Genomic DNA, 25,000 nt, shown 5'->3' on the forward strand with positions numbered 1-25,000 from the left:
TAATTAAAGTGTTTTAAGGAAAAGAATGTGGGTATATGCTTAAAATTTTTGCATGTCAAACTTAACTAGTTTTGCCCTCAGGTGCCCTCTAAGATGTTGAGCAAAAGTTTAATGTTACTGTGCTTGTCAATACATAGAGACTAAGAAGATGGAAACAGATTGGTGAAATTCTGTTTAACCTATTGACGTCCAGTGCTCCCGTATGCACCCATGGGGACCCACACCCTTTCTACGCCTTATGACGTCATCACTCTTAACCCTGGAGCACGAATTTGAGCACATACGTGAACAGGTTGAAAATATCTTACAAACGATACCAGAATGAGCACAACTGAGTGAAGGAGAGTGGAGAAATAGCCAAAAAACCATGTAACTTTGACCTGAAAATCTGGACGAAAATCTTGTTCCATTACTCACCTACCTTTCTGAGCATGTGGTTTGAAAATAATGAGTAGTTTCTGAAAAATCTCTACACCAAAATGAAGCCTACTAAATTTCCAGCAAGTGAGGAGAAACTTCAGGCAAGGAGAGGAGAAAAAAAGGGCAGGAGAAAGAGAGAAAAGTAAAAGTCGTAAGTGGGGCATTACTTTTCAACCCAAAAACTATCTTTGTGGAATCTGGTGACTAGTAGTCTAGACCGCAATATCATTAACCTGCGGTGTGCGTTCGGCACATGCGCAGAGACAAAAAAACATGTGCTCGAGTGCATGAGAGAACTGCCATGTCGAAACTTGTACTCGCTATGTACTTGTTGTGTTGTTTTACTAAGCGTGGCCGCCCCGTTTTATTCTGTCACTGTTAGAAGTTTCTGATTAAGTATTCGTTGATTAAAGCCGATCAATTCAGTCTTGTAGTTTACACAATCTTGAAATTTTACTTTCTGCGCTAGCCCGAGATTTTCAGGCCGCCATTTTGCATTTGGATCGAAAGGCCGTTGAGTGTACGAGCTGTCAAGGGGTTTTTGGTAAGTTTGAGCTTTTAAAGCCACAACAGTGACCCGAAATCTGCTCGACTAGCTTCAAAACACAGTTTTCCACAAAAGCTGCGGCCATTAATGGGTAAACATTGTCATCGCTTATTCACTCATACTGTAAATCTTTTGGGAAACAGGTGCAATGTTTCAGAGAATACAAAAGGTCATGTATAAAGCTGCAACTGGAGACTAAAGTTGCAACAAAAGTCACTAATTGGGTGACCTGTGTTCATCAGTCATGTAGCAAGCTGTAACATACTTAGGACCCAGTGTTAATGATAAGAAGAACAAATTAGACTCAGTAGCAAAAACCTTGATCCATATATGATCCATGAACAACAAGACCCACTTGCTTTATGGGAATGTTTATGTAGATTGTTAATCAATGCAGGGCTCGACACTAACAGTAGCCCACTAGCCACAGACAAGTAAAAATTCAGTTTTGGCTTGTGGTTTTCAATTTCCACTCGCCAGTTTGGCTAGTAAAGACTGAAATTGTCGCAACATCTAAAAACATCCAAGGTGTCACTAGCCACTTGGCTAGTAAGTTGAAAAGTTAGTGTCGAGCCCTGCAATGGTTTACTTTTTTTCACTATTCATGAAAAGGTTTGTTATGATAATCATAGGAAAGCTTCCATCATTCACCACATGCTAATGGTGGTTATAATGTGAGAAAGCCATAGGGTATCATCATTCATTGTAAATGCTTTTTTTTTTTGAGAGGCAATGATTTTGCAATTGAGTGTATACAACTCCACAAAATATGATCTATTTTGTTATTACAACAATCAGAGCAACCAACAACTGCTCACCATCTTGCTTGACAATTTTTTCAATCTCTTCTTCTTCTTGTGAAGTGGCTTTGCTTCAATGATCATTTCTTCCAGCTCATAAGTGGGATCACAGTTCAAGTGGTCTTTCTAGGGGATAAAATGAAATGCAAATTAAAAAGAAAAGTTTTTAACTCCTACTAACACTGATTTATAAACAATGTGTGGAAAGGCTTTAGTGAACTTACAGGAGGTACAAAGCTAGGTTGAACATTAACAGCCTCTACAGCTTCCCAATCAACATCTGTCAAAAGGCTTTCCTGTTTCAAGGCCTCTAAACTGTCCAGTCTTTTCTTGGGATCTTGTTGAAGAAGCTGAATAAAAAAATTAAGTTCAGATATCATAATTATGAATGCTAATTTGAAGAAAAATCCAAATAGGGAATCTCAGTAGCTGACAATCATATGTAGTTCATCCTCATCTTAACTGTTATTAGATGGAAGAAACTCTGATTACTTTAAATATATTTTGACAATGAAAAAGAAATATTGCTTACTCTATGAAGTACATGTATCATGTCTCTTGACCAAGTTGTGGGGTAATTAACAGATTCAGAAGCAAAAATTTGTCTCACTTCTGACAGACTTGTGTTGGCATGAATTTCATATGGTCTCTGTGAACAAAGAATTAATAAATAAAAGGAAATCATCTTATCTTTTCTTTTAGGAATTTAAAATGGTTGGTGCAAACCACCATGGCAATTAAACCACCGCCATTTTCAACATGAACTAGTCACAATAGAATTTTGTAAGAAGGCTTAAGATTTAAGACTTAAACAAGCCCAGTTGTAAAGAGGGCATAAATTAACACTATCCTTTGTCTGAATAGATCACCATCCAGCTGATTAGTGATAACAAAACAGTGGATAGCGCTGGCTTATCTTTGAACAATCAGGGCCTGGGCTGAATTAAAATCTAAAATCCAGTTTACCTTTAGATAAATAGTTTGCTTTTAGATAAATTTTCTGGAGATTTAGGGTAAGTGAAGACAAAATGTCCCTTCCCTTACTTAAAATCAGGGTAAGTGTTATTGCCCTTGGTTTATCAGTAATATTAGATTCTAGGGCCCTTACCTTTGCTCTTAATATTTCATAGATACAAACTCCTAAACTCCACCAGTCAACACCAAAGGAATATCCTTGAGTCTCCTCACTAGCTGTGCTAAATATTTCAGGAGCTGAATTAATAAGATAAATATCAAATTAATATAAGCTCAAAACTAGAGGAAAGCAAAATGAAATATGCACTGAAAATGATGAGAGAGTTTGTGCATTATGTTAACAAGTGAAAAAGTCTTGAAGGAAAAGTATTATCCAGAAATTAGATAATCTTCTATCCCCTTTCTTCTACCCTTGCTGCTCAGCCTATTGCCCACTGTAAACATAGACCTGCTATTATCTTATCTTGTAAGGCTCTGGTTCTATCTATTTTTGCACACATTCCCTTGGTGTTTACTGGCAACTTCACCATGAACACAACAATGAAAGCTTCACCAGTACAGCAAAGCTTACAGACCACTTCATCTCACCACTGTGTAAAGTGTCCAATAAAGTGAGAGAGTAAACTAACAGAAAATAGGTCAAGTCCAACATAGTGTTTAAGTTGGTACCTTAGAAACTTCAAATTTTCCTTAGAAACTGCAAAAAACTGTCTCACTTAGATTCTTCATGCTTACTTTTGCAAATAAATAATTTCAATGTATATGTGCAATCATTTAACTGCTGTGTTGACCATGACAGAATTTTGCTTTATAATTGTATTAATATAATAACAAGCAAATACCAAATAAAAATAAAGAAAAATATCTGCAAGGGGATTATCAGTTGTTCCAATACCAAATTCTCTAAACTAAAATCAGAACGATTGTATGACAGTGAGGAGAAGTACCAATGAAATCTTGAAAGGACTTCCTGTAATGGTTTGGCATGTGAGGCCAGATTATCCATTTGTTTCCAAAATGGTAGTAAGTATAGTCAAATTTTTAGCCAATCTGGAGCAGGGTGACTTTAAGGAATCTCAAATTTTGATTGGAAGTTAAATTTTTATACAGTTCGTAAAGGCAGAGATAAGAATCTACATTTTGTATTGCATATTTCTCCTTCAGATAAACATTAACATTTGGGCAAGTGGTCACCTGGCATACAAAATTGTTAAAGTACATGCATACAAATTTTGTATGGTAATTCAAAATTTTCGAGTGACTTAGCACACGATTTAGTCATTCAGTAGCTTTAGCTATAAACTTTATAGCAAAACTTTCAAAAATTTCATTTAACAACTCCGATTATTAGAAGAAATTTATTACGAACCCATGTATGGTTTGGTTCCCGACATGGACGTTGCCAATTTTCCATCTTCCAGAATTGTCGCTATATTAAAATCTGTCAAATGGACATGTCCTAAGGGAAAACAATACACCAAGTTTAATCACTATTCGTTGTCCTGAGCAACACGGCAAGTAGAGAGTACCTAACTCTCGTGATCTCTGCGATCTCACCGACAACTTCTCATGGATAGGTTACATTCGCAATCAGACGAGTAATTTGTTTACAACTAACAACGCTCTGCTGGACATAACCAAACGACATCACGCATAGATTAAAAGAAGAACGCTTTTAGGCTCACAAAAAAGTTTAGCACAATAGAAATAACCATTAGTGCAATCAAAGCACAAAATTAAAAAATTCTTATATCGAGCACAAACCTTTCTCGTCGAGTAGTAAATTGTCTGGTTTTAGATCCCTAAACAAAAAAAAGTATTATTCGTCATTTTCCGGCTTCGAGAAAAGGTTAAAATTGAATGGCTAACATCAAACCCAGAGTACGAAATAATTCGTTCGTTACCTGTGAATAACTTTTTTGCTTCTCAAGTACCCCAAGGCCAGACCAAGTTCGCATAGATATAGCTTAACTCTAGGCTCGTCGAATTTCGTTACTTGTTGCAAGTGGTAACGAATGTCTCCTCCAAGTAGAAGGTCTACCACCATAAACATATCTTCTTCATCTTGAAAAGCGAACCAAAGATTCACAAGGAATGGGTGCTCGAGAAACTTGAGAATTTCCAACTCGCGCAGCACATTGCGGACAGCATCCTTCTTTATGCAAGCATACTTGTTCATGTATTTCATTGCATACATGGCCTTTGTGTCCTTCTTCTGGACGATGCAGACCTTCACAGGTGGAAAAGAAGCAAATTAACACAAATCGATTAAAACCTTATGTACACGTTCACTAAAAACACACGGATAAAAAGTGAAATTCATGCCGCGACAGTTCACCTTTCCAAAAGCACCTCGTCCAATTGCTCGCAGGATCTGAAAATGGTCGAAATCGACTGTAACAAAAGCATAGAAATTTCTTAGAAAAGTTATCTCACTTCCAATAGAATAGAAGTCATTACAACTGAGAATTACCATCGCCGCTCGCATCGTAGGAAGGTTTTCGATTTGATTGAATGGCGCCCATTAAAGAGCTTTGTGTACAGCCTATGTTGGGTAGTACTTATGGCGACCCGCTTCAGCCCGAATGCCGAAGGCGGGCAGCTTCATGCAAAACTAAGCTGCTAGAGAAAATTTCAGTTTAAAATAATTAATTTCCGTAACCTGAAAGGCTTCTAGCCTTTTAAAGGTTCACCACTGGAACAAGGTCGAGGGTCGCGGATTTTCAATCCGCGGCATTGCTGAGAAACCAAGCGTGACGTAATGTAAACACTGCTGTTTATTGGTGGATAAAATTTATGTTTGAGAAGGTTTGGAAACTATTATATTCAATTTTATCGCGAGCAGACCACAAGGAATGGTCATCTTTCATAGTATTTCATTACAAGATAATGCTTTCCTGTTACTCAAACCCAATTTTGACTGATAATGTACCGTATATTGAGAATGGATGACGTCCCGTAAGTCCTGCCGTTAATCCCGGAAACATCGACGGCATTCCGATTGTTACTGAGTAACCAAAACTTACTGGTCAGCAATTTCTCTAAAGCTCTGGTTCGGTGGGTATAAGTAGACAGAAACAGTAACAAAATGGCGGCTGTTCGGCTTTAACACGTGCAAGTAAACCTGAGTTCCCCTGTTTATCAGCGCTTCATGAATTGTCAGAATTCCACGTGAGTTACTGGAATACGCCATGGTGAAATCAAAGAAAGCCGCTTTAAAGTTAGCGAGAACATCCGGTCGCAAAAAAACCAGAGAAGTCGCAAACAATCCTTTTGAAATACATACAAATAAACGAAAGCATGATATCCTGGGAAGGAAGCTTAAACACGACAAGGGATTACCCGGGATTTCAAGGTCAAAAGCTATAAAGAAGGTAAGTATCACGTAATAAGGAGAATACACAGACAAGAATTCATTTGGAAGGAATTAATCTGGAAATATCTTGGGTGAAAGAAAACTGTTTAGTTAAAAAGTGAACTCATCATTACTTCTGGAAAACCCTCTATTTTGAGACAAGCTGTTGCTAACATGTAGCCTGACTACTTTTCAACATACCTGGTCTGAAGCATCTCCAAAGATTCCTCCTCTTATTCCATAGCTAATCACCTCCACTACTTTCACAAAACGAGCCTACTCAATGTAAAAGATTCTTTACAGAAATCAACAAGTAGACTCCATGTTGCTCTACATCTGTTCAGTTATAGATTACACATGTAAATATTGTACATGCCAACTTTTTCCAAGTCGACTGTGGGAGATTTTTGTCTCCTCATGACTGGAATTTCCGAAAATGTTTGGCAACTTCTAATGATTTACTGAAGACTTCCAAATGCTACAGAACATGTGGGAAGATGGTCCAATGACTTCAAACACGTCCGAAGCAATTTGAAGCTTTTCTGATGGCTTTCGAATGTATCGAAGACGTTTGAAAGCCTTCGTGATTGTTATGAATAGCATAGAAATAATACGTAACAAATAAAATGAAATTTATTTTTGACTAGGGGGGAAAATATTGGATTGAATATTTTTTGATAGTGTGCTAAAGAACAAGTCAACCAGATTTCCAAGTCAGGTGCGAAAATTGCCCTCAATGTGTGTGTGAACGTCATTGATACTATCTCGAAATTCATTCAGGTTGGCCTACATACAACATTGTGGTCCGAACAGTAAAAACATGTGTGTCTTGTCCAAGCCAAGACTGGAAATGAAAACTTAAACTAAATGCTGCTGTAATCTAGTATGCCAGCATTAACAGTGTGAGATCGACATCTTAGGTCCATGGGTGTGAGACTCGCGTATAATGCACAAGTCTCACACATAATGCATGAGACTCGCACATAATGCATGAGAGTTGGCAGGTATAAAATATGTGTATGATGCACGATCCTCGCAGTAGATAGCGCTATTTATGCAATAGCGAAAATCAGACCCAAAAAAAAAAAAAAATCAGGCCTGCACGGGACTCGAACCACTGACCCCTGCGATACTAGTGCAGCGCTCTACCAATTGAGGTAACAAGCCAACTGGGAGCAGGCCGTTAAGTTGATTCATAATAAACCCGTGAAAGTGGTAAATGAGATAGAATAAATATATGAAGTTCATATATTGTGAACTGCGGTATTAGATACGTATAATGCACGATCCTCGCAGTAGATAGCGCTGTTTATGCAATAGCAAAAATCAGACCTGAAAAAAATCAGGCCTGTACGGGACTCAAACCACTGACCTCTGCGATACTAGTGCAGTGTTCTACCAGTTCAGCTAACAAGCCAACTGGGAGCAGGCCATTAAGTTGATTCGTAATAAACCCATGAAAGTGATAAATGAGGTAGAGTATTAAATATATGAAGTTCATATATTTTGAACTGCAGTATTAGATACGTATGATGCACGATCCTCGCAGCAGATAGCGCTATTTATGCAATAGCGAAAATCAGACCTGAAAAAAATCAGGCCTGTATGGGACTTGAACCACTGACCTCTGCGATACTAGTGTAGCGCTGCACTAGTATCACAGAGGTCAGTGGTTCGAGTCCCGTACAGGCCTGATTTTTTTCAGGTCTGATTTTCGCTATTGCATAAATAGCGCTATCTACTGCGAGGATCGTGCATCATACGTATCTAATACCACAGTTCAAAATATATGAACTTCATATATTTATTCTATCTCATTTATCACTTTCACGGGTTTATTACAAATCAACTTAATGGCCTGCTCCCAGTTGGCTTGTTAGCTCAATTGGTAGTCTAAGAGCGCTGCACTAGTATCGCAGAGGTCAGTGGTTCAAGTCCCGTACAGGCCTGATTTTTTTCAGGTCTGATTTTTGCTATTGCATAAATAGCGCTATCTACTGCGAGGATCGTGCATCATACGTATCTAATACCACAGTTCAAAATATATGAACTTCATATATTTATTCTATCTTTTAAAATATGTGGTAAAAAAAAAGTGGCACACAAGATACAGCTGAGTGTGTCTCTGATGTTCTTACCACATTTTGATGTCATGTGTGACATGTTACTGTACAGACCAGTGGCAACAAGAAGTCCATTTTTAAATAGAAGAAAGATGGTAAGTTTTGAGCTTGGTAAATAAATAGAGAAAGATGATTTTTCATCTTGTTATGAGCGTAGGAAAAAGCAAAACTTCTGAGTCCCCATGAGGAATCCAGCCTTAGACCATCAGAGTATTGGAGCGCAGAAATTGGAAGGCCTGAGGTTCCATTCCTCATGGGGACTCTTTGTCCCATGCTCATGAAAAGAGGAAAAAAATGTCTTTGTTAAGTCTATTTGTTTCATATGATAGAAAAAGGAAATGTTGTCAATGGTGACATCATCTATGTATCTGTCTTCCAATAGATCTTCGGTTAGAACCAATCAGAATGTGTGTATATTTTTGATTGGCTTATCATTTAATATGTTAGTGATAACATGTGTCACCTGACTAGCTTCTAAGTTAATGCCAATCTAACTCCTAGCATCTGTTTAATATTTAGAGGCAAAAAACACTCCTGGTGGAGCACAAACAGAAAAACAAGGTAGGTCATTACACTGTGTTTCCATCTTAATTTGCAGATGATATTCACATCAACCCAATCAAAAATAAAAGGCAGTCTATGACTGCATATGCCTACTGTTGTGTAGCTGTAGACACCAGGCTCGAATTTAATTTTTGGAGCACTAACCCTTCGGGTTAGTAGACATCTTTTTTACTAACCAAATTATAAAGTTTGGTATCCAAGCTCACAAGTTACGATATCTCAAATATTCAACATTTTGATAATCATGACTAGGACAAATCAAAGAGTGGCTGAAATTGCATGGTGACCTTAAAAACATTGACAATTATGCACTTATTTTATTTCCCTCTCGTTTACCATGATTATTCAAGAACAGCACATCTACAGCACATTCTCTAACAAGAGTTTAAGTTGATTTAACAACTTGAGTATTCTAAGTATTCCTCTGAGAGTCAGGTCTATGTGCTCTTTGTCCTGAAGTCCACCAATGTTTAAATATGTTAGAAAATTTGACTAACCATGTCAGGTTAGTTGGACACATTTTTAGTAAATTACTAACCATTGGTTAATGGGTTACCGTTAATTTCGAGCCCTGTAGAGTATTGCAGTGAAAAAGCAATTTGGTGTAAAATGCAGAATCAAAGATAGCTCGGCAATAGTTCACTGATAGTTGGCATATAGCTCGCTGATAGTTTGCCGATAGTCGACCGATAGCTCACTGATAGTTCACCAATAGTTCACCGGTAGATCATTGACACTATCAGCCAATAGATGAATGATCAAAAGAAGGAGGTTGGCTGAGAGGTTGGCTACCTGGCATTTTTAACTTGGCTGCCTGGCATTTTTAACTTGGCTGCCTGGCATTTTTAACTTGGCTGCCTGGCATTTTTAACTCTTTGGTTATTTCGGGCAGCCAGCACCCCTATCATTGTCTGTACTATTATAATTATACATTTTTCTTTCTTGTATATTTTGGGGTGAAAAAAATAAAGTTAATGTTGTTGTTGTTGAGTAGCGGCTGACACTTGGCCAACATATTGGTCGGATAACTGCTGAGTGTTGGTTAAGTATCAGCCGACATATAGACCAATATGCGATTGGCACTCAGCTGATATTCAACCAATATGTTGGCCGATAGTGCTGACCGATAATGTCAACAAGCGCTAACTACTGTAAATATGATCTAACTTTGTTAGAGTAGAGTCTGTACACTGGTCAATTGACAGGTCAGGACAGGGCAAGAAATTAATAGAATAGGACTAATGATTGTTTTAAGTGTGCATCAAATTTATTTCAATACAAAACTTCACCACTTTGTAAGCTTTGTATACCTGGTGCTCTGGATATACAGACTCCACTCAAGTATGAAGGTGTAAGGTTCAAGTCCTGGCTGCACCAACTTTTTTCCTTTTTGTTTCATTTCAAGTTAAATTCTTCTTTAAAGGATATGTTAGATATGTTCAGAGTAAACGCACATATGACAATGTAGCTATTAGGTTCAAATTAATAATAAAGTTGAAATCCAGAGGTGAAGCCCAGAAAAAAAATTTAACTAAACCCAAAAATCCAAAAATGAATCAGAAGAAACCCATTCAGATTTGTTCAACAATGGCTGGGGTCAGAACTGAACCAGGAAAAGTCATAAGATATGTTGTAAGAGTCTCATGATACTCTGCTATTTTGAATACTACAAGGGGCTTGGGAGAAAGTTTACAGACTTATATGACACCATAACATAGTGCCTGTAGAAGGCTCAGTGAGCCCAAAAATTACATTAGATCTCTATTAGTGGACACTGTCTATAGGTGCCCTGGGTGTTGTTTAATTTTGGAGTTTGAGGGTGAGGGCTTATTAAACATTCTCCTCTTTTTGTACCTATGCGGACATTGCAAATAAAACTTGAAAAATTCCAGCTTTCTCATAGACTGTCAGACAATGAATTCAGACATAATAAACCAGTAAAGAAATAATAATCAGTGCTCTTCTTGTGCTTCATGTGCTACCTATATTGGGCTGGTTCAAGTATTTTATTTTTTATTATTTATTTACATGTACCTGTTTATTAGCAATATTTAACTACGCTGGCCCAGTTCAACTGCAAGCTGGTTTGAATAGAGGCCTGCAAGTGATACAGTATACTGGAAAATGAAAGGAGTATTATATCTGATTGTGAAAGGAAATAGTTGTGTTTAGGATGTATACCTCTACACATTGTTTGTTGTTGATTTGTTGTCTAATGAGATATATACTTTTCTTGGCAATGATGTTTATGATAAGGGTCTTATCTCATTTCATAATCCTAGGCTAACATGTTTATTGATCGTCGTTTTGGTGAATATGATGAAAAAATGTCACTGGAAGAAAAGATGTTGAAGAGATTTACCATGGAAAAAAAGGTGTGGCTGAACTAACTTTTTGTGTGAATACTGCATCCCTTATTGTTCTGGAAATCTTCAATGCAAATTGTTGGTTGGGTGATAGAAAAATGTCTGTTAATGCATAATGGATTTGTTTCAAATTGACAAAATAATCCTCTACTGGTAGCTACAGTTTGTGAACCCATACCACAATTGAATAAGGATAAATATGTGAAGAATCATAAATGAATCAGCTATTTCACAAAGTTCTGTTACTCTTTGAACTTAACATAATGCATTTTACGGGAAACAGTAGAGGTGGGAGATTACGAACAAAGTCAAAGAAAAAGAGTGAACCGAGACATTTTTTTCGAGAATCATGGTCAAATTCTTTATTTTCTAATATTCTCCAAACATAGCATCATCATGAACGCCATGGAAAATACAGATTGGAGGATGAAGAGCTCACTCACTTAGGGCAGTCACTTGGTGAAATTGACAAGTTTGAAGACGTGCAACTGAGTGATGATGAGGATGATGTTATGGACAAGACAGAGGAAGGTGAGAACTATAAGTTGTGTCAATCAGTGGTTGTTTTGACTTCTGATTATGGATTAAGTTTGGTGTACTGGTGAGTATTGATCAGGTAATCTTGGGTAAGTGACATGCAATTGCACATCTACATGAACTCCACTTCAGCTCCATGTCTGTTCCTCCCCTCTTTTTAACATGTTTGCAAACAGTAAGTGTGATGGCATGTCTGGACATTGCCACTTACTTCCTTTGCCAGTTGACCTTCTCCTTTTAACTTGTTTGCAAACAGTAAGTGTGATGGCATGTCTGGACATTACCACTTACTTCCTTTGCCAGTTGACCTTCTCCTTTTAACATTTTTGCAAACAGCAAGTGTGATGGCATGTCTGGACATTACCACTTACTTCTTTTGCCAGTTGACCTTCTCCTTTTAACATGTTTGCAAACAGCAAGTGTGATGGCATGTCTGGACATTACCACTTACTTCCTTTGCCAGTTGACCTTCTCCTTTTTACATGTTTGCAAACAGTAAGTGTGATGGCATGTCTGGACATTACCACTTACTTCCTTTGCCAGTTGACCTTCTCCTTTTAACTTTAGTCTAGACCTCTAAGAGTGCCTGGCATCTAATTTCTCCTTGCATTGTCACCCTTGAATTGCACAAAAAGAAATGTATAGAGAAAAGTATAGGTAATACTGTTGTAAGGGTGTAACAATTAAATGTTATCTATTAACCCTTCAAAGGATGACATTATCAGCAAAAACCATTGGTATCATGTATTTGGAGTAGTTAATACCTACACGTATGATGTATTGGTAATTTAAGTTGTTAAAAAGAGGAGTCTGTTAACTTGGCAATTAAATGTTATCTATTAAAAGGATGATATTATCAGCAAAAACCATTGGTATCATGTATTTGGAGTAGTTAAGACCTACACGTATGATGTATTGGTAATTTAAGTTGTTAAAAAGAGGAGTCTGTTAACTTGGCAATTAAATGTTATCTATTAACCCTTAAAAGGATGATATTATCAGCAAAAACCATTGGTATCATGTATTTGGAGTAGTTAATACCTACACGTATGATGTATTGGTAATTTAAGTTGTTAAAAAGAGGGGTCTGTTAACTGTGTTTGCAGCTGATGATGTTAGAGAGTTGCATTTTGGTGGTTTTCTCACAAAGAAAAGAACAGATGATGAGCAGGTAATAGCATCCGTACTGTAACATTTTTTCCGACCTTTCTACTGTCTTGATATGATTAGTAATTCTCCCTACTACCTGTCATAGATTTCCCTGTAGAGATTAGATAAGAATTTGGTATTATATCAACTAGAAAGCACCCTCTAACTGATATTTTTTATTATTATCTTCAGTATAGGAAATAGTGTCCAGAAATTATTAGGAGAAATTGGATGTTAATAATTTTTTGTGATTTTAAGGGTCAATTCATGATTGTGTTACTCTGAAGGAGACAACAATGCATGGATAGAGGTTAATGAAATACCTTCATTTGTTCGTTAAATAATGCACTAAACATTTCCGTTTTATTTCCATGTGTACCGGTAAATGTAAGTTTCTATATGCATATGTATATTCTGCTGAGAAAAAAATAATTAATGCAAGGAAGAATGGCATTGTTTTAGTAGTAAACAAATTGAATGCAATTTAGATTTCAGGAAAACAGAAAAGCAAGAAAGAGATCATGGAGGAAGTGGTCGCCAAAGCAAAGATCAAAAAGGTGAATAAGTCATGTTAAGATAAAACCTACATACCTACTTCTTTTTTCTAGTTGAAAAGAAATGATGTTGCATTGTACTGAATTTAAAATAAATGAGATCAGTACCCTGAAATCCAAATATTTAACATTAATTTTATTCTTCTTTAACCCTTGAATGTCCAGAAGTGATTGACAATTAAACTTCTCCCTATGATGTTCGTACATTATTCAGCAAACAGTTAAAGAGAAAATGAAATATTAAATATCAAATTCTCCTAACTAATTTACAAGGAGATGTATAATGGCTAGAGGGGAGAATTCACAATCAGATTTTGTCTTTTCATTATAAAAATTTTACTGCTTTTTTTTTTTTCTGTCAGCATGAGCGGCAAATGGCCAAAGAAGAGACAGTCACCTTAACAGACAAGCTGGATCAGGATTGGAAGAACATGAGGAATCTGATTTCACTAAAGGTGAAATTAAGTTTAAAACCTTGTTGCTTTTACTATTTTAGTAAAACAGTGGTCAATAGGATTACCTTCAATATACTGGAATGTGGCTCTGAAATCAGGCTTACTAGGAAACAATTGAGAATCTCAATTCTATTTTGTGTTCTCTCAACCATGCCTTTAAGAAGAATTCTGTTATGTTGAAATAGGCATAAAAAACACAATAAGGTGAGTGATGACTGTTTTGCAGTACAGGAGACTTTCACAAACAATCTTTCAGTTGACTGTTTTATTTATATTGTAGGCACCAAACACTGAAGAGGCTGTTTCCAAAGTAGATGATTATGACATTGCTGTCAGACAGTTGGCTTTTGAAATTAAAGGGAAAGTAAGTACCAAAGAACATGATGCCTCAACTCTTTATGCTGTAACATCAGTATGCGTATTCTCCATGTTGTTCTCTATACAGTCCTCGTGGCACTTACAAACTAAGAGAATTTGCATTTTTAAGGCCACTGACAGACTGAAGTCTGAACAAGAGATTGCCAAAGAAGAGCAGAAACGACTGGAAAAATTAGAGGTACACATAGTTATATATCACATGGAATAATTATATTAGTTGAGGATGATATTAGGTTTTTTAACTATGAACTGTTACAGTCGTTTAGGATTCAGTGATAAAAAAAAAAAAAACGTTTGGAGAAGGAGACCAATTGTTAGGGGGTGAAACACTATGAAATGAAAACCCATGAAAATCTTGTGAAATTATTCATGGTAAATTCACAGATTTTTCGCATGATTTTCATGGTTAAATCAGTGGCATTTTCATGGTCTCAGTGCCATGAAAAAGACATGAAAAATCCCATGAAAAACCTGTGAAAATTTTAATATTCATGACCCATGAAATATTGTGTAAGGTGAACTAGATGCCATGAAATACCCATGAAAATGGCATTTCATGGCCTTTTCAAAGATACTGAAAAGCCATGGATTTCATGTCAAAAAAAATTCATGGTATTAAAATTTACTAGTTTTTAAAGGGTTCCAGCAAATCATAATCCATGAATATCCTATGAATATATGAAAAATTCATTAATCATAAGAATTTTCTCTGAATTTTCATGGTTGACCTCCACATGGTATTTTCATGGCATATGAAAGTTAATTGCCAGTTAGTTTTCATAGGGTTGTCAGGAATATGCAAGCACTGTGAAAATTTCTTGGAAACCCCATGAATTTGGAATGAAAAAGTCTTCACTTTGTTTGTACCAAAGACTATAATGCTACAATGTATAGCTGTATATATATGCTTGCAATATACCATAACTGTAATACATACACTATCACTTTGAATCAATCATACATTGAAGAACTAACCTTTCTGTGAAATTTCTTAGTATTGTCATACAGGCGCACACACATGAAAGACATGACCATAAGTCTGGATTCTCTGATAATTTATTTTGTTTCACCAGTTGTACATAAATTTTAGTGAATAAATTCATATCAAGTCAGTTCCAAGGGTTATGAAATTCATCTCATTGATAAATCAGTGATGGTGTTGAACTCTTTAATACCACTTTCAATGGCCTATGAATTTATCATGAAATTCATGGGCCACAAGTTCAATATACCCATGTGTGGATTTCAGGGAATGTTCAGAACCTATTTACTTTGTTCTCCTAGAACAAATGTGTTGTTTGCCCATGAAATGCTGTTGGATTGCCATGTATGGGGTGCCATGAAAATAATTCTGGTGACTTTCTGGGGAAACTAATGATTGGGTCCTGAAAGCAGACTTTAAAGAAATTCTTAGGTCATGAAAGTGGGATTTTAAAGAAATTCAGGGGTCATGAAATTCATTTTCGTGACTTTCAGGGGGAATTAATGGATCATGAAAGTAGACTTTAAAGAAATTTATGGGTCATGAAGAAAATGCCCCTAACTGATGGAAAATTCAAGGCTTCAAATAAGTCCATGAATTTTATTTTGTAGTATTCATGGGCCATGAAATGATTTTCCTGGGTTTTCACAAAAAAATTCATGGAATTTTCTCAAATTAAAATACAGTTAAGAGTTGAAGGAACATGTTTTTCCCAAATAATAGTAGATTGCAGGTATAATGTAATAATAGTAATCAATGGTTACCATAAGTTTTTTTGTTATCAAAATGGTCATTTAAAGTGTTGCCATCATGATTTCTCTCTATTGAATTATCATGACTTAGCTTGAGCGTCAACGAAGAATGAGAGGTTTACCTGCTGTGGCCGAGAAACCAAAGCATATATCAGCTGATGACCTTGGTGACAGGTGAGCAATTATGACTTTTTTTGGTGGTTTTTCATATTATCACAGAGAGTTTAGTCAATTAACAACCAAAGTCATACACAGGAAACATGCACATAATTATGCATTTCCAGGGTAACACAATCAGATTAGAATGCAACTCTGATATCAAATTTTGTAATAATTATCTTGTCAGTTTCACACCTGCTCTCAATGAAAGGGTTATGCTTAGTTATCAAGATGGACCAGTGAGTGATATGGAAGGTAAGTACTATAATTACATACTTGTACGCAGTTAACCTAATCTTTTTTATAGAAACAATACCAGAAACTACCTTTCTCTAAACTTTGTTTTAATTCATCAGTCATCATGCAGCTTGGGAATTCAGTGGTGGGCATAACAGGAAAGAAAGTTTTCATTTGTCATTGGGGTACTTAGGCAAAGGTGAAGTGACTTCGATTTTTGCCAGGCTTGGCTTCAGTTGGGACTCAGATGTGAACTGAGAAATAAGCTCACTTAACAATTTTTAGAACAAATCGAATATATCAACAAAGTTGAAATGGTAAATTGGCCACCGTTATGATTATAAAAGCTGACGTTTCGAGCGTTAGACCTTTGTTGGAGCGAATCATTTACTCCGGCGAAGGGCTAACACTCGAAACGTCACCTTTTATAATCGTAACGGTGGCCAATTTACCATTTCAACTTTGTTCATATATTCAAATTATTTCGTTACCCCCACCAACGCAGCCCCAAACAGTTTCTTTAGAAACTATCAGCCTTTATTAATTTTTAGAACAACCTGATGTTGCACTGTATAACACATCATGCACAAACACAAACACTGAATTTAATAGGACGTCTTTCAGCATCCTTTTAATAACCTGTTCCAGATGTTAGACAATAAACACAACCTGCCAGTTACAGCAGAGCAAAAAGCTGTCTGTGAAGCAGAAAAAGGAGGGAGATTCTCCTCTGCCTCTCCTCTAATGATGTAGCCTGCAGAGCAGGTGTAATTTTGGTGATCTAAGTATTTTCAGGGTGAATAGTATAGTTGTCATCTTTGATTTCAACAGCAGCAAAAGGCTTGGGAGAGAAAGAATTTGTACCAAGTGGATGGGTGATGGTCAAAATGAAGGGTAGGGAAGGGGAGGGGTAGAATTTTTAGAATTCTTAGAATTTAATTTGCCATGGGAATGGCAGGAGAGAAAGGAACAGAACTTTGGTCCCAATTGACACCTAAACCCTTTGTAACCCACCCATCCCACCCCAGGGGAGGACATCCATCACACAGTAATCTCGTGCGTGGGAAATAAACGTCTCCTACTCAGGGTAGATTCAATGTGTGGAAAAAGCTAGTAGCCTTCTGTAGATTTTAGTAGTTTTGTACATCATTCTTCATGGACCAAGCCAAGTTTATACAATTTAATGACTCATATCCATAATGCCAATACATTTGTTGCATCTTCAATCTCTTAGATCATGAAGAGGAGGATCAGATAAGAAGTGATGCTGAAAACAGTGATGAAGAATCTGAGGTAGATGGAGGGGAAGAGGAAGAAGAGGAAGGGGACAATTCTGCTGCTGGTGATGATAATAATGATGATGATGAGGAGGAGGCAGAGGATCAAGATAGTGAAAGCTGTCAAGAAGACAATGGTTCTGACCTTGAATCAGATGGTAACCAAGCAATTACCTTATGTTCAGAAAAGTGACACATTTTTTATTTTTATATTGAACCATGCATAATATTAGGGTTAGGGTGAGTTTGTCGTCATGCAGAGTGGGAGAATAACATATAGAGCAGATGAAGCTATATGTCTGAGTGAACAAAACTATTTCTTGCATTAACATTTTTTTTGCTTATTGGATCTACAGTGAGCAATGATGCTATGGAAGATGAGGCTGACTCAGAAATACTAGGAAATCAGCAGCAACAACAGGAAAAAGTGGTAATTTATGTTGATATTAATTTTATACCATACCTTTACACTAATCACTAAATTTATCCTCTGCCAATTATTCTTTTGTGAGTCTGAATCTGTTTAACCACCACCAGCTTAGAAATGAGGTTACTTAAACATGTACATACAATGTTTTGTCTCAGGTATTTTAAAGACATTGTTGTCCAATGCCAACTAAATTCTTTCCTTCTCTTAATTGGACCACCTTTGATTTTTTTTAAGCAGAAAGAAAAGACTGAGGCAGAGGTTGTTGAGCTAACAAAAGAAGAACTACCATTTACTTTTAAAGGTAAATTCCACATCTTCCTTACTTATCCATTTTTTGTAAAACCAGTCTTGGAAAGGAATCTTTTTTTTGAAAAAAAAAAAAAAAGGCTCCTTGATTGTGTTTGAAAATTAAGTTAACTAATTCTGGCCACTGAAACCCCATTGACTCACTGATCACTTTTTTGCTTTTAATTTCCAGCACCAAAATCTTTTCCAGAATTCAAAGAACTCATTAAAGGCTGGTAAGTGATAGTATTTTTTACTCAAATGAAAATACATACCACGAGGAACAGTATATATTTGAAGTTATGAGTATTTATGGCAGTTTAGAAAAGAAAAATGTATATTGTAAAGGTGTTTCAAGGATAATGTATTTTAATTGGAAAGTCTGTCTTTTCTCGTTTGTTTGTATCTCAAAGGTCATTTAAACAACAGTTGACAATAATTGACAGAATCAAGGCATGCCACAATCCCAAGATTACTCCTGCAAATAAACCAAAAATGGAGGTAAAAACCAAGAAATAGTTTTGTGTCATTGCTACACTTTTAAAGGTTGAGACAGACTCGTTGATGTAATTTTATAGGACAAATTACAGCAGCAGTTCCCCTTGTGTGACTCTGAGAGGTTTTATTTATTTATTTATTTATTTTTTTTTTTTAAATCTTTGTCCTCATGATCAGTCACACTAATATATACTAGTGTAAATTGCAGTAACTAAGTTCTGTCATAGACAAAAAGATTGTCCACAATACACGGGGCAACCTTTTGGTTGAGTAATATATACTAGTGTAAATTGCAGTAACTAAGTTCTGTCATAGACAAAAAGATTGTCCACAGTACACGGGGCAACCTTTTGGTGCAGTTTGTCCACAGATGTGTGGTAGTGACTTGTTTTAGAAGCAGTGTGCACTAAATGGCTTGTCGCAGAGTTCATATAGTCAATTTTGAGCGGGAGAGAAGAGCAGCAGTCTATTTACGGATGTCAAAGCAAGGACAGAGAAGTATCTTTAAGAACCGAAGAAAAACGGTTTCAAACTTCCCAAAAAGGAAGCGAAATTTCTACCGTCATCATGTTATCATGATTGTCATACTTTGTAACTTTTTTTTTTTTTTTCAGGTATTGTTTACCACTTTGTTGGATTATGTCGGTGAACTCATCCAGATGGGCTCTGAAGGGCTCAAGATGATCGATGAGCTGTCAAGGTAGGTGTTTTTTCGTGCAGCCGAATTTTTCTCTTCCCTCTTTTTGTCTTTGACTGGAGCGTCAGTTAAAAAAGGAACTGTTCTTGATTTTAAATTAGACACACGAAAACTTCACCGGTATGCTCAAGTAGGAACACATTGCTAGCGTTCCTGGTCTAAGAGCAGTTCCTTTTTGTCGGTTTAGCAAGACGTGCAAGTCAAAGAAAAAAACAAAAAGAAGGTGATAAAAAAATTGATGTTACTGCGTCGCCCGTAACTCTGGGAGTCAACGCAGAGTTCACACTCTCGAGTTCAGCCTGTAGTTCCAACTTTTCTTATGCCACACTCCCAGAGTTTCACACGGCGCACTAACATCATTTTTTTTTCCCGCTAAAGTTCTGGTAGTTGCATTTCTGACGTAACGTTACTGAATTGGGACAAGAGGAAAGCACCTCAAACATGTTCATCTCATCATTTGGCGATGGTTCTTTTTAAATCTCATGTTCCAGACATCTCTTTGATGTAGCTCAGTACTCTCCGGTCCACTCCGCCAAGTGCATGCAACAGATTGTACAGGATATACACAAGAAATTCTCACAGAACTGCGATAGACAAGGCAAGAGTGCTCATTCGCGATTTATCTCTTTTTCTCTTCTTTAGAATTTCTCATCATTCCTTGTTTGCCTGCGAACACTCATTAATAGCGCCGAATGGCGTGCGTTTCTACGCCCGCGGGAAGATTTGAGATGAATCGGGGAGAAGTTCGTCGGGGATCTGGCACTAATATCAGTGTCTGACCCCTTGTAGACCTCTAGGCGACACGTGTCACTCAAGGCATCGTACTTTTTCGTAAGCGCATAAACGCTCGTGCCCTTGCAAGCGCTTATAATGAGGCCGAGCTTGCTTTCAGGCAATTCCTCCACTAACTGTGTTTCCTTGTTTTTATCATCTTCAGGTGGAAAAGGGATGTTCCTGGGTCTTTCTGAGGTAGGTTTTTACACAAAACTCGGAATGAACTAATTGGACACGTAATTCTTCGCGGTCAAGTGAGGATAATGACACCGAAAAGGTTCTTTCTTTGCACGTTATGAGCTATGACAAGAGATTACTTGTTTTAACACACACCTATCGCAGGTTACATGACTTGGTTTGAATTCCTAGTGGTTCACGAAGTAATTCACCTTTGTTAAGATCGACGTTGTAATTAATTTTTTTTCTAGGAGAACTGCTTTATCATCACGCACAGTAGGCAGGAGGTGTTTTGTTTCTTACCCAACTCATCTCGTAATTTCTGTGCTAAAGAAATCTTGGAGCTCTCGTCATTAATGTGGCAATAATCTTCAATGCTGCCCATAAACACGACCTCCAAAACACAAACATTTAACGCTCTGAAATGCCACCAAAGCAGTCATGGTGATCTCAATGTTCCCGCAGTACCCATTGTTGTATTGTAAAAGAGGTTACCGGTCACCGCTTTTTCTCTGCGTTTGGGCTTGTTGGTGCTAGTTTTTGCAAATCTTGCAAGCTTCATAAACAGAGCGAAGGTGGACCTCTTGTTAGAGTATCTGTTGAACGCCTCCCTTTAGATGTAAGGTGCTTCCTAGTCACGTTAACTTAGTCAATGTTTAAACCACCTCTGAATTAAATCTCTCTTGCCTATGTTTGCCTTTGTTCACCTTCAAATTTGTGAGTTACTGAGGAAATCATGGACAAATGTATATTTTTTTTTTCAGTTACTTTATCTCCGCGTTGTATCAATGTTGTTTTCCACGTCAGACTTCAGACACGCTGTTTGTACACCAACTATGGTTCTGCTTTCCCAGGTTCTTGGCCAGGTAGGAATTAACGGCTGATTAACGTTCTTTTATTCGAAATATTCTGTCTAGTTTGTGAACAGTAGTAGACAGGGCTTAATGGTACATAACCAATCAGAGAAAAGTATTGCGTTTCATCAAATCGCCATCTCGGAAGCTAGTCCGGCCATATGATTGTTTAAGTTGTACCACGTGGTACAAAATGCTCTTCTGTGATTGGCTGTGCATCAGAATGCCCCGTATGCTACTATGTATTTGAACTGCGTTCTGCCCAGGTATTCAATAAGACTGGATCATTTCATGACCTTCCCGCTCCAAACCCCAAGTCCAACTCACCTAAATTAGTAATGTTTTTGTTTGTAGTGTCCTGTACGGTGCATAAGAGATGTACTCAGGGGTCTTTTTGTCTGCGACTTGTTTCATGAGGTTTGCTTTCTTATTTTAGTTTACCTGTTTGACTTTTAACACCTTAAGGCCGGTAAGCGCATTCTCCAAATTTTAGACATTTCCCATAATACTGACATGGAGAATCTGTTCAACAATTATGAGCTTCTCTGGTGGGTGGTCATTTGCCTAATTCTCATGGCCTTAATATTTGATTCTACACGTATATACTGACGGTAAGGAGAAATAAAATGCCGATCACTCCTAGGGGTTAAAATGTTAATTTTTTTTCTCTATTGTTTTTAATTTTCTGTTTAAAGAAGAGTACTATCCTTGAATTACTTTACTTGCGAGCACAGATGACTTTAATAGTAAGGTTTATATTTACTTTCCTCCACCTAAATAACCGTACTTTACCATGACTACTGAATATCAGATTGAAAAACTATTAATACTCTTGGTGTTTATGTTCTTTGCAGTTCGTATCTCTATCAAAGCGATTCGTTCCTGAGGTTGTCAACTTCCTCTGTGGAATTCTCTTTATGGCTTCCAAGAAGGAAGGCCCTACCCGTAAGTGTCGGCCAATTCATCATGTTTTTCAGTGGTAGAACTTTCCCGTGGGAAATGCGTTAGTTAGGTTTTGTTGCTACTTGACTCGTCATTACGCGTCTTCATAACGCGCATAGCACTGGGGTGTAGTGGGTGAGAAAGTGGTGATAGGGCCCGTCACACCTTGCGCTGCCTTGATGTCCGCGCTATGAAGACGATTGGGGACGAGTCGATGTCGTGGTTGTGTCATTTTGCAGTATCCTCGCATTTGTCTTTTTCCCGTGTGTCGTTGGCTTCTTTGCCCATCATTTCTTACCTCCATCTCCGTTTTCCACCTCAATTCTTATTCCTCTATCTTTCGTTCCTCCTTTTCCCCTCCTATTTCTTTTTACGCCTCCTTTAGAGACCATTTAAATGATCTCATCTTTCCATTTTCATAGCTCAGCTTGTTCTCCCATTCAAACACTGTAGCAAATGGCGCGACCTTCTCAAACTACAGTCAGATTCAAGGTGAGTAGGAAGGCTCATAATATGTCAGACAACCCACAGTCAATTGAGATTACTGCTATGTTGCATTGAACAGAAAGTATCCATAAATAACCTACTAAAACCCTTCAAAAGATGATACTGGTCTTTGGCGAAAAAAAAAAAAGCAGACCAACAAACATGATAATTTGATTTAATTACTTGATTTTTTTTATTGTAAGTGAGATTTGATTGTGAGGTGGCTCTCCCATAATCCCGGTGGCTTTTTATGTCTCCTCACCTTCTAGCTGTTATCGCTGTAAATAAATCTTTTTATTCTTAATTAAGGCAAATAAAGATGATGATGGTTATGATGATGATCATTTGGTTTTATCAACTGAGTTGTAAATTGTAAATTGTAAATTGGATACCATGGATAGTTCCTAAAGCTAACGTTTCGAGCATTAACCGTTCGTCAGCTTATAAACTCTTTACGTTGACCAATTTACATTATCAACTCAGTTGATAAAACCAAACGATCTTATCATGCTGCTCACCGACGCAGCACTACAGTTCTGAAGAAACTTACCCCCTTTACTCAAATGGACAAACAAACAAACAAACAAACAAACAAACAAACGAACAAAGACGACCTTACTAAACGTTCACAAATGTTTCAAACTATCTCCCTTTATTGTGAAAGACTCATCCAGTAGCAGTGAAGACATTGTATGTTTATCAGACACCCTCCTGTCATGATTCCCGCCCCTTGACGCTAAGGGATCATTGATTCACCGGCTAATAGTCAGTTTTCACCGAACGGTTTTAGTTTTTTGACCGTCAAACCCTTACCGCTGACCACTCTCGGAGAAAGTACTGCAGATGAAAAGACGACGGACGAAACAAGGTAAAGTAAGGGCTTAAAAACTGTCAAGAATTCTAAATCAGCTGGATCCATGGCTATTCTTGAAGAGTGTTTTTTTTTGTTACATGGGGTAACCAGCTAACGCTGACATCTGGTACAGTTACGCAAAGATAGCGTTTTGTTTTAAACTATGAGTAATGTGAAACAAAAAAGAAAAACTCAACCGTTATATCGTCTCTGAATTCGCAAAGGACAGTTTACTTAACCTTTTTCTGCACCCTAGCTCCCCATCCTTTTTCGTGAGAGAGTTACTTCTTTCAGATGGACAACCTCTATTAAGCAGGTCCATACTATAGTGATTTCCTGAGAAGTCCCCGGACGTCCGTGCTTTTGGTATACTTTTAGCCCCAACATTCAGCACCGACTGACTGACTGATTATCAAAGTATCCAATTTTTTCAAATGTTATTACAACAATAAGCGACCACCACTTTGCCAATTTTAAGACAAGAGCTCGAAAGTCACGAGAAAAAAAGCCGAATCACCTTAGAAACCGTTACTCCTGCCCACCCTTAAACTTCTCAAGTAATTTTTGTCAAGTTAGTTATCTCCGTTTTGAGACACCCGCGTATTTTTGTGTTCTTACTTCTCTGTTGAAAATTCTGAAATAAGAAAAAGGAAGAAAGAGGCTTGCGACAAAATCGTTGTTCCAGCAGTTCTTTATCAGCGACCAAATGGGGCAGAGGTTACTTTGGAATATCTACGCTTAGCTGTCAGGCTGTTAGAGTAATTATGAAGTGTTTTTTTTTTTCTTTTTATAGGGTTAACTCAGTACACCATTGCTTGTCCGTTTTGCAAAAATTTGTGGATTTGTATCAGGACTTACCCGCAAGTTTTGAGATTTTTGCTCCGGTGAAAGAACATTTACAAAGGTAAGTGATTATGGACCATAGTTCACAGGTTGCTACAGGATTTTGAAAATTTTTTTGGATTACTACACTTTGACTACAATGGGTCTGGCATAATACTGATCAAGATTTGTTTGATTTTTTCAGAATACCTTTAGATCTTTATCCTGCTTCTGTTCAGGTAACACTGTCAAAAAAAGTGTTTTTGTCTAAATTAGTTTTACTACAAAATCAGTGTCTAAACTCAAATACCAACACTCGTTGCCATAACTTCTTACTTCTTGTTACAGTATTTCATTTGGTTATGTTGCTTAAATGTGAGGTACTGTGATTACTCCATTTTCTAATGCCCTTGAGCACATTCGCCTTCATTTATTCAGTTATTTCTTATTAGCTTAAAAATGAATCAAATTTTGATCATTAACAAATGGTAAACGCCACAGCGTACACTATTGAGTTATGGATGCACGCGGAAGGTTGCTAAGCACGAAAGA

The 25,000-nt window shown here is 37.2% G+C and overlaps 2 protein-coding genes across 4 annotated transcripts in view; one reads left to right on the forward strand and one right to left on the reverse strand.

The window, feature by feature from the left end:
* Positions 1–5,483, reverse strand: part of LOC111324408 (serine/threonine-protein kinase 32B) — an 11,455-nt gene extending 5,972 nt beyond the window's left edge. Inside the window, exons 1-9 of the mRNA XM_022927953.2 lie at positions 5,216–5,483; positions 5,081–5,136; positions 4,647–4,972; positions 4,507–4,544; positions 4,112–4,201; positions 2,876–2,979; positions 2,300–2,416; positions 1,992–2,117; positions 1,786–1,893 (exon numbers count right to left, since the gene is read on the reverse strand). Of these exons, the coding sequence (XP_022783688.1) occupies positions 1,786–1,893; positions 1,992–2,117; positions 2,300–2,416; positions 2,876–2,979; positions 4,112–4,201; positions 4,507–4,544; positions 4,647–4,972; positions 5,081–5,136; positions 5,216–5,267 (1,017 nt within the window). The 5' untranslated portion in view covers positions 5,268–5,483. The remainder of the gene's footprint in view (positions 1–1,785; positions 1,894–1,991; positions 2,118–2,299; positions 2,417–2,875; positions 2,980–4,111; positions 4,202–4,506; positions 4,545–4,646; positions 4,973–5,080; positions 5,137–5,215) is intronic.
* A 118-nt stretch (positions 5,484–5,601) lies between these two features.
* LOC111324444 (nucleolar protein 14) overlaps positions 5,602–25,000 on the forward strand; it is a 24,049-nt gene continuing 4,650 nt past the window's right edge. Inside the window, exons 1-26 of one of the 3 annotated variants that reach the window (XR_015998336.1) lie at positions 5,602–6,116; positions 8,740–8,781; positions 11,067–11,159; positions 11,540–11,681; positions 12,794–12,858; positions 13,325–13,393; positions 13,753–13,845; positions 14,126–14,209; positions 14,333–14,401; positions 16,049–16,131; positions 16,304–16,371; positions 17,588–17,788; positions 17,987–18,060; positions 18,295–18,361; positions 18,539–18,581; positions 18,759–18,846; positions 19,458–19,543; positions 20,032–20,138; positions 20,478–20,509; positions 21,256–21,357; positions 21,700–21,762; positions 22,200–22,290; positions 22,710–22,779; positions 23,564–23,641; positions 24,420–24,530; positions 24,654–24,687. Coding sequence is in view for 2 of the 3 variants with exons in the window: in XM_022927999.2 (XP_022783734.2) it covers positions 5,934–6,116; positions 8,740–8,781; positions 11,067–11,159; positions 11,540–11,681; positions 12,794–12,858; positions 13,325–13,393; positions 13,753–13,845; positions 14,126–14,209; positions 14,333–14,401; positions 16,049–16,131; positions 16,304–16,371; positions 17,588–17,788; positions 17,987–18,060; positions 18,295–18,361; positions 18,539–18,581; positions 18,759–18,846; positions 19,458–19,543; positions 20,032–20,138; positions 20,478–20,509; positions 21,256–21,357; positions 21,700–21,762; positions 22,200–22,290; positions 22,710–22,779; positions 23,564–23,641; positions 24,420–24,530; positions 24,654–24,687 (2,238 nt within the window). In the remaining variant the exon portion in view is untranslated. The remainder of the gene's footprint in view (positions 6,117–8,739; positions 8,782–11,066; positions 11,160–11,539; positions 11,682–12,793; positions 12,859–13,324; positions 13,394–13,752; positions 13,846–14,125; positions 14,210–14,332; positions 14,402–16,048; positions 16,132–16,303; positions 16,372–17,587; positions 17,789–17,986; positions 18,061–18,294; positions 18,362–18,538; positions 18,582–18,758; positions 18,847–19,457; positions 19,544–20,031; positions 20,139–20,477; positions 20,510–21,255; positions 21,358–21,699; positions 21,763–22,199; positions 22,291–22,709; positions 22,780–23,563; positions 23,642–24,419; positions 24,531–24,653; positions 24,688–25,000) is intronic. The other 2 variants (XM_022927999.2, XM_022928000.2) reach the window with 2 other exon arrangements.

Source organism: Stylophora pistillata, chromosome 1, assembly GCF_964205215.1.
Source record: "Stylophora pistillata chromosome 1, jaStyPist1.2, whole genome shotgun sequence".
NCBI lineage: Eukaryota > Metazoa > Cnidaria > Anthozoa > Scleractinia > Pocilloporidae > Stylophora > Stylophora pistillata.